The sequence below is a fragment of the Oryza glaberrima genome, chromosome 4, assembly GCF_000147395.1.
Source record: "Oryza glaberrima chromosome 4, OglaRS2, whole genome shotgun sequence".
Lineage (NCBI taxonomy): Eukaryota > Viridiplantae > Streptophyta > Magnoliopsida > Poales > Poaceae > Oryza > Oryza glaberrima.
In genome coordinates, this window is record NC_068329.1 from 13,550,159 (window position 1) to 13,560,083 (window position 9,925).

General features: G+C 37.9%; 1 protein-coding gene across 1 annotated transcript; it reads right to left on the reverse strand.

Annotated features, from left to right (window-relative positions):
- Window positions 1–3,636: 3,636 nt before the first annotated feature.
- On the reverse strand, window positions 3,637–7,274 carry LOC127770456 (tau-cadinol synthase-like). The gene is made up of 7 exons (XM_052296180.1): window positions 7,106–7,274; window positions 6,537–6,795; window positions 5,822–6,200; window positions 5,359–5,577; window positions 5,132–5,267; window positions 4,341–4,586; window positions 3,637–4,058 (listed from the first exon to the last, which is right to left on the reverse strand). Exons 1-7 carry the CDS (start codon window positions 7,235–7,237, stop codon window positions 3,768–3,770), a joined length of 1,662 nt encoding a protein of 553 aa, XP_052152140.1. The 5' UTR covers window positions 7,238–7,274; the 3' UTR covers window positions 3,637–3,767.
- Between the last annotated feature and the right edge of the window lie 2,651 nt (window positions 7,275–9,925).

Below are 9,925 nucleotides of genomic sequence, written 5' to 3' on the forward strand. Positions count from 1 at the left end.
TAAATTATATCACGGTTAGTCAGGAAATGATCATAGAGGAAACATAACATTGAATTTGTCTTGAATCAGCAAATAATTTCAAGTCATAATAAAATTTTCTAACTGAACTTTCCATTGGTTTCATTTAGTAAAAAATAATTTTAAATCTGAAAACATTTTATCATTTTCCCCTTCAATTATAAATCGTCAGGACAGTGGAAGTAGCTCATTCTGTAAATAGAAAAAACATTCAATCGGATCCACAAAACTAATCTATCTATTTATCTTTCTATACCTATACTAATTGGACACTTTCTAGGAACTCCCACGTTAATCACAAAGATCTAGCCATTGACTAAATAAATGTTATTATTGTCACCATAGATCGTAAAATACATTCATGTTTTACTTTGTGGCCTTGTGGGCCACGTGTAAACCAGTCTTACTATCACCACCTCACAAAGGAACCTTTTTTTTAAGAACTACAAAGGAACTGATAAGAGAGTGGATACGCGAGACGCAAGATTATTTCTATTGTTGTCGAGCGTTAGGAATATGATTAGATATGTTTAATTCACAACACAATAAAGAGAAGAAAATCAGCAAAGCATGCAACATCTTGCAGCAAGACGATTAGTTCTCCTGGCACGCCGTTCACGTTTATGGAAAGTACATACACAGTGATCAGCAATGGTGTTCAGAATGACGTTCACGAAGCGGCATATATACGCCCGATGCTCACATCAAGTCGTACACGACGCTGATGTCGCCGAGTCGGCTACGGTCGGCTTCCGCCGCTGCCATGTCTGTGCCTGCCAAAGCTGTGGCATCTCGGTGCGAGCCTCGGGCACCACTGCTCCATACGCCAGCGCCAACGTGCGCCGATCGCACGGACATATGTCCATGTAGGCTGCCGGGCGCTGCAGGCAGATGCATATTCTTCTTCATCGTGAGTAATTTCTCTGCATCACCGTTGAGGCAGATATTATCAATAATATTAATATAATCATTAGTTGTAAGGTTGATGTTAATTGATATTATTAGATTTTGATCCTTGATGTCAATTTTCAAAAAAAGCAATAGGTTTTGTCTCATCATATATCACAAATTAATTAATTTGTGCATGCTTCATCGATCGAAATTGTGAGTTGAACAATTTTATGTTTAGAAAGTACATGATTACTCTAACAAATATAATTTAGCAATCTAATTTGAACACTTTTCTTTTATCAAAGTTGATGTTTTTAAACATGGCGAAAAGTTATTATTTATAATCCAAAAATAATATGAGAGTTTATGTCAAATAAACCATGTCATCGAAAAAAAATATCATACTGAATTTTTCTAAAATTTACTAATTACTAAATACATAATTAATACAAATTGATAGAAAAGTTATATCCAACTTGGACTCTCCATTAAGTATTTTATTAATTAGGAATTAGTAACTTCGGAGAAAAACTAGAATTAGTAATTAATTCGTAAGTTATTAGTCATACAAACTCTTCTTTTAATTCGAGCCATTGTAATTTTATTCTTTATAATGTATCGATAAGTAGCACGGGTTGATAGTCAGTAAATACAATTCAGCGCACAAACTAGCGAGCGGCGTATGCATGGCCCACTTACGCACTTGGGCCCATTCGAGTGGCCCAGTTAGATGCCCCAGCTTCTGTCCTTTTCTGCCACTACGACAAAACCATTCTTATACTCCTTTATTTTCACAAATGCACTAAAAGAAAAACTATATGTAAAGGGTTTTCGGTTATTGGTAAAGACAAAGGATTTAAATCTCTGGCTAAGAAATTCCACTTTTGCCGCTATATAATCTATGACGCTAATAGCTAGACTTAGCAGGAGATAGCCGCTAATTCGGCCTTCTGTTAGAGGTAGCAAAGCTTTGGTTCTGGGCTGTAATTAGCTACGGGCCAAGGCCCATCTACTTCTCCGGTAAGGCTTCTCCTTACGGACTCCCGCCCGCGCCCACGCTTTTCCCCCACGCGTTTGAGCGCAAGCCGTCCCGGAGGGACCGACCTGCCAGGCGGAGAGAGAGACCTTTGCTCGCGCATGCACGCGCCGGCGTCGTCTTGGGCCGTCGCCACTTGGACCACGCGGGCCTGTCAAGCGGAGCCAACCACCATCTTGGGCCACATGCAACGGCTGGATTGGCTGGGCCTCCCTGCCAACCAATCACAACCCTTGGGCCAGCTAGGCCTGGCCTGGCCTCCCTGCCAGCCTAGCACGTGCCACGCAGCACACGTGCACGATGGCTTGCGACAGTACACACGACTGCTGTAGCAACCATGCATTCCTCCTCCATTTTTCGTCGCGAAATCCGGCACTTGCACATCCGACCTCGTGAAACACGTTGCGAATATCTCTCTAGGCCGTGTCAGTCCACCGTGTGCCACCTTATATCCAATCTTGTTACTTGGTTTCCTTTATCGTTCTGGATCTCAACTACTTCCCGAGTCTAGTCCCGATCCGCCGTTGACCTAGGTTGACCACGAAGGATCCTGACGTCAGTCCCACCTTGTCATATGGCCTCTTGACCGTGCTAGATCTCTGCTGCTCCTTGAGCATGGCCTCGGTCCTCGCTATTGTTTAAGGTTGACTTCAATCAGCTGCATACATGTAAACTAACAACCAATATCTTGGCAGATATTACAACTTGACCCACAAAAATCAGTTAATGCACATTCCTACACTTCCGGCACTGCACTAGCCAATTTTCCATCACAAATGAATCGAACCCGCACATGGTTTCACAGTTCGAGTATACACAAGATTGAACTTGTGTTCATTTGTACACGATTAATCAGGTGTTAGCTAAAAAAACTTGAAAAAGTGAATTAATATGATTTCTGAGCAACATTCATATAGAAATTTTGAAGAAAAAAAACACTGCTTAGCTGTTTAAAAAGTATGTGCGTGAAAAAAGAGAGAGCAGAAGTTAGAAAAGTGTACTACCAAACCCTAGGTATGGTCATTAGATGGTGGTCCGCCATCCTGAGACTTAAAAGGAAATTCTGGGTCCCACTGCTATGAGATTGATTCCAACGTTAGGGGTGACAAACCCTAGCTTAAAAAGTAATTGTACAACGATATAAACAATGAAATACGTAATAACTCCATGTCATCTAGAAATTGGCAACAAAACTGACCAATTGATACACGATTAGAGAGAAAAAGAGAGGAAGAGAGAGATCAGGATATTATTGCAAGTAATTACGAACAATATGAGACTATTTTCTGCCCTCGAGAGCAATACACTTTGTTTGTTGCCTATGATCAAAGTAGTCTTCTTTTCCTCAAAAAAGGAAGGTGAAAAATCCAAGCGCTGCTATGGGAAAGTTAAATTGGTAGAAATGAGCGGTAAGTTCGATTATTTTTTTAAGTTAGATTTGTAGTTTCACTCCATTTGCATGTTTTGCTAAATTCACACCTATTGTCAATTTCAAATGTTTAAAATAATTGAGAAGGTGTGGCTTCATGGGAGACAAGAGACACATTGAATCACATATCAATCATATAAAAACTAAAATAATTTTGATGATATAGCTTCATAAGAGGAAAACATACAATTTGCCTCATTGATCAATCATCAATAGCTAGAAGTAATTATAGTGTGATATGGATCACAGGAGTAGAAAGAAATATAATTACTTAGTGGGAGGCAACTTAACTATATAATGTTTTGAAATAATCAGACAATATACATTTTTTTCCATATATCCCTCCAAAAGTTAAAAAAAAGAGAATATTTGACCATATAGTCTGCATAGGAACTACATGGGAATGGGATTGACAAAGAGACTCCTAACAATCTCTTGTAGATGTGTGGAGAATGTGTACGCATCTTTTCTCTTGTCATAAAAGAACATTATGGAAATAGCCATGTTCAGAACTCTTTGCACTACCGGAAGCAGCTGGTGGTCTTCATAGCGGGCGTGGTTCATCGTTCTCCATTCATCTTCTATCAGTGAATCGAGCTTGACAAAGGCAATCTCAGTTATGACCTTGTGCTCATTCATGTAGCACTCAACAGTGCTCACCATATCGCCTTTGTTCTTCCCACACTGTATGAATTTCAAAGATAAATTGCAATATCTCATCCTCCACTCTAGTTTAGCAGTTGTAAAAGGTATAAAGAGTTGTATTATCTCTTTTTGAAGGAATCATGTACAATTGCGTATAGTTAAATGTTGATAACAATGTTTTTCTTGTACTAGTGTGATTTTTTTATGATTTCTCTATATGATGAGTTGGACAAATATTGTGATCACTCAGGAACAATATATCATTGTGGGCATTGAAAATGTTACATTTAATAAGAAAAAGATTAGTTAATTAGATTGTACCTTAAAAGAGGCAATGTCATTCATGAAACGCAATATCTTTGCACATGATGTCACGGTACTACTGCTTGCTGCCCACTGGAATGCTTCATTTGATATTGCGTCACCCTGGCCAACCGTCGTAGACACACATAACAATTGCACCGTTGAAGTCTTTGTAGACAAAGCCACCTGCTCTTCAAAGCTTGGCTTGTAATTATTATGTGACCATTCAGCTTCCTGGAGAAAATAATGGGACAGCTTTTGGAACTGCGCCCAAGCAAAGGGAAATTAATTACCACAAAATTAGCAATACATGGCAATATTGTTGTTCTGATGGGCCACTCACAAACGCTTGCACATCCTAACACACACTCGAAGATGCTAAGACCAGTGGCAACTCTCTAGCCTCACAAAATCATATTGAAAGTGCACTCGCTTATCCATAATATTTGTGGGCATAAGGACCTCTAGTTGGTGAAGTCATACACAGACAACTTCACCATCACACCACCAATACATCCCACCTCTATTTCTTGCTTGACTTCATAGAATTCGTAATGTCAACTAACATTGATCATTATTTAAAAAAAAGGCTAATATGAAAAATATACCATTTTATTGTTTGCTATGAAACTCATAGTGTGAAGTTTATCATCATATACTTATTAAGTTATGAAAAATAATAGTCAAATTTGAAGATCAAAGTTGGCTGAAAGTCAAAGAAACAAATAAGAAAGCAATCCCAATATAGACAGATCAAAAATATATATCACTGTTTTTTTTTACCGGGAAAATATATATCACTGTTGTACCTCTTTCTTAGCATAAGCAACCCGGTACTTGTCGTTGATTGTCACTTGATCCTCAAACTCTTTGAAGTTATTCAACAATTCATTGTAGAACTTTTTTAGGTACTCAGGCAGGAGAAATACTGCACTCTCATCCCATCTGCAAGGCACACAAATTGTTAATTTCAATCAAAATTAGTCGGGCAAGCATATATAAATGAGTTTAACAAATACTAAGACAAAGACAAAACCTTTGTATGGCTTCATTTAGCTTCCGACATTCTTGGATGGTGGCATGGGAATCATATGTGTCATCCATTATAACCATCAATACAATTATCTTGGTAAAAATTATCCGTGTGAGTTCTAATCCTTCCTCGTAGAACAACATTTGGGACCATGTGTAGCTCTCCACCAAACGATCCCTAAGATAACTTAGCCCCACATATCCATTAAGGTCTTTCCACCACCTAAAATAAAAACACTTAGGTACAAGCCTAGATAGTATGTTTAAGATTATTACTAGCATTGCACATACCAATTCTGGTAGGATCAATATGGACAATACACCTTTGTCAGACATGTATATTCAACACATCGTTTACATATAAATTATATGTATAGTGTATTAAGCTTTAATAAGATTGAGATGAATACATACTACTGCAATACTTATTTAGTACTTGATGGGTATATATCAAAGAGATTCCATACTCAGAAATAGCTTTGAGCTCCTTCAAGTGGACCCCTTGCAAAATATTAAAATCCACCTTTGCAAGATCCAAAAGAAACGAAATATGCCCTTCCTCTTGTCCATACTCCGAAAGATAATACAATGTTTCCACTCTTTTGTATGTCCTCGGTAGTGGTAAGTGAAGGGCACGCTTGACTTGGTCAGCTAAAGGGTGTTTGAGGTTACCACACTGCATCATTGATTTTAGATGGTGCCTAGAAAAAGAGATGGCCTCTTCAAGTTCTGGTTCATCATGAACGAGGAGGTAAGCTGCGTTATATAAACTTAATAAACCGCTTGGTTCATCAGCTATTTCATTGATGAACCTCCCATCATCACCCTTGAATATGTTGAATGTAGCTGCAAGACAAAATATGTAATTTGAGACTAATTGATTCATTTTAGACTTGTCTGTGCATCTAGGTGACTAGCCTTCTCTTATAACGGACCAGAAATTTCTTTTGATAACCACTTATGATTCTTTAATTTGTTGACAATAGAAAATCCAAACGTATATGGATTTTCCGTGTGTCGTCAGTGATGTAGAATAAAAAAAAAGTTGTTGCTGAAACTGTATAGAATTTTCCCGACCTACAATTATTAAATCCAATTCATATTTTGTTACCAAATGGCTAGCTAGTGAGTATACGAGTTATGTCAGTATTACTTCAGTCCACTCTATAGACCGATAGATACCTGGAGATACCCATAGGCCATGCTCCCTGAGCAAGCGAAATCGAAGAGCAACCTCGTAAAGGCTAGAGCTAGTAAATTCATTTGCATGGATGTCACTTAGTGTGGTGCTTATCTCTTCATTGAACAGGTGACCAACTCCTAGATGTTGGATTGAATCCACTAACTTTATCCTTGCAACAACATCACCCGAAGTCCGAAACAGTGTGCGAACCTTCTCTCTAAGATTATCAGCCCTCTGCCTCATCCATTCCTCCGATCTCTGCAAGCTTGAATGCAGGCTTTCCATTGTTAGCACCAACCAAATGAAGCAATATTGGATAATAATGATAATTTGTCAAAACGCAATGCAAAGCATATTTTGGGTGGTCCTCAATCCAAACCAATCCATCTTAAACTAAAATCTCAACTCACACATTTGGATGGGTCAAGATTTCAACCTGTCCAAACAAGGCCTTACCAAGGTTTCTAACCGATCGACTTCCTTAATAATAACAGAGCATGCGTAAGATGTTAAGATAAATTCATAAACTAGACAATAATAGCAATATAACAATTATGCGTATACATGCCTGAAGTGGTTGTGGTGTGTAGGTGATGAAGAAATCCCCCCAGACTGAGGACTTATGATTAGAAACACCAGATTGAGGGCTCAAGCATGGTGCAAGGCTAGTGGTAGATCTGCTGCCCGTGCTGGAAAACATTTGCACGTGTACTGTGTACTTGGGCTCGATAGAATGTTTCAAGCTCAGACCTCAGATGCTAGTGAGCACCGTACCCAGCCCTTTATATAGGAGTAGTACCCCCCTACCAAATACTACTTGTCAAGTGGGGATTAGTCATATTTAAATTCTGATATGACCATTAGTTTGACTATGAATTTATAAATATCTAAAGACGTAAGCATTATTTTAAAATACTTAAATTTTTAAAAGTTTTTAATGTGAATTAAAAAAGCAGGTAGAATTGAAAGGTAAAATGTTAGGATCGGTTAACAAAATAAATTAGGTAGAACAATTAAACAAGAGATGGTTACGATTGGTTGAGATAAAAGGTTAGACGAAAAATAGCTAGATTTTAATATAAATTTGAACTCTACAAATAGATATTTTAGGACAGATGAAGTATATTACTATATATCAAACATGACCGTACAATTTCTGTTCAGCCAAGTAAATACCATAAATAATTTTAAATTATTGACGATCAAAATTAAGTTAACACTAATAAATGATGACCAAAAATACTACTTTATTACATTTGTTTACTTTTGGACATTACATTTGGACGTTATATCTTCGTATTTTAAAACTATATATACCTGCATTTCACTGGTGGAGAAACCCCTCGTACTCCCGGTTCGAAACCCTCTTTTAGTTCCGGTTATCCAACCGAGACTACGAATCCGGGACTCGATCTTTAGTCCTGGGTGAAATAACCGGGACTAAAGATCAATCTTTAGTCTCGGTTGGTGTTACCAACCGGGACTAAAGGGAGATTAGTGGTAGTCCCATTAGGTCTCCTTTTTTTTTCATTGTTTTTTAGCCAGAGTTTAATCCCTGTATTTTCTCCCAAATCGAGTGGGATGCATATTCTCAAATCAAACCCCAAATCAAAGTAACATCCCAAAATATTCACATCACAAGTCTTAAGTTACTTGTACACACAAATCAAATACATCACAAATATTAAAAAATTACACACAAACCAAATACATCACATATTATACATCTCAGATCCATACAACAAATCACAAAATTATACATCTCAGTGAATCACAAATTGTAAAAAAAAAAAGAAAAAAAGAATGGATGCCGTAGCGCCGCCTGCCGCCGCTCGTTACTCGGCCCGTGCGCGGCCTACATGCGGCCCCGCCCCTCTGACAAGGGACTGACAGGGGATGATCTTTAGTTCCGGTTGGTGTTACCATCATAGAATGGCTATGGGGTTTTAAACCGGGACTAAAGATGATCTCTAGTCCCGGTTCTTTTTATAACCAGGACTATTGTGGTTTTGGGGTTACCGAGTAAAGATCAGTTTTCCAGTAGTGTTTGTTTATCATTGGCCTGTGTTTTTACATATTACACTAAATTGATGAATGATCAAATCTTACATCCAAAAGTCAACTGTGTCATACACTATCTCTACAACTTTAGAATCCAGTCATCCTCCTTCCTTCCCTACCACGCACACGCCCGTAAAAATCAAACCGGCCCGCACCTCCCACTCCATATTTCTTCTGATCCCGTCGCCATTGCACGGTACAGTAATATAAAAAAAAAGGATAACGGATAAAAAAAAGAGGAAGTAGAAACGGAAGGAGTACTACCATATACTGTATATCTTTCAAAAACGCTGTATATATATTGCATTTGGTCCAAATCCCTGAAGTCAATGGTCAGTCACGTGCATCCAGTGGGGAGACTATCGCCAGTGAGGCGGCTGCTATGCCTTCCTCTGTTTAGTTCCAGACATCGACGGGAATGACGAAAAGGGTGAAAAAGTCGTCTGCCTCGGAGCAGATCTCAGCCGTTGGATCTAAAACGGACGCGTCCGATTTACCGCTTGCCTTTTGGAATGGTTCCAGGAAGATGGAACAGAATCTATCTCACACCAGTAATAATAATCTAAATAAGCTCCAAGGTCAAACAAATAATAATCTGTATAAGCTCAGTTGATCAAATCAGTACACAGAAAGTCAAATTAGTTCGATATGCATGAAATGATTTTTTTCTACGATACTTGCAGTGTAATATCTGGATAGTCTGGTGAATGCAAAAGGTTTGGGATGATGGCCGCCGTCAGTGCAAAAGTTTGTTTGGATTTTTTGGAAAAGGACGAACGTTGAATGAGAGATATAACTAGCATATAATTAATCAAGTACTCCCTCCATATTTCCATATTTTAATGTATAACGTAGTTGATTTTCAGTACAATCGTCTTATTCAAAATTTTTATGAAAATATAAAAATACTTATGTCATGCTTAAAGAACATTTGATGATAAATCAAGTCACAATAAAATAAATTATAATTACATAAATTTTTTGAATAAAACGAAAGGTCAAACGTTTGTTAAAAAGTCAACGGCGTCAAACATTAAAATACGGAGGAAATACTAATTATTAAAAACTTAAAATATATTTATTTAATTTTTAAAGCAACTTCTGTATATAGAATTTCTCGTATTAAATGTATCGTTCAGTTTGAAAAGCGTGCTAACGAAAAATGGTGGGTGAATAGCCAATATGGTCCCTGAAGTTTCGCTTCTGGCTCAGTTTATTCCTTGAGATTTCAAATCATCCAAACAAGTCCTCCAAATTAATCATTTGGGTTAATATAGTCCTTGACCCACAAAAAAGTACCACATAAGCATACCAAGTCATCCTCGCA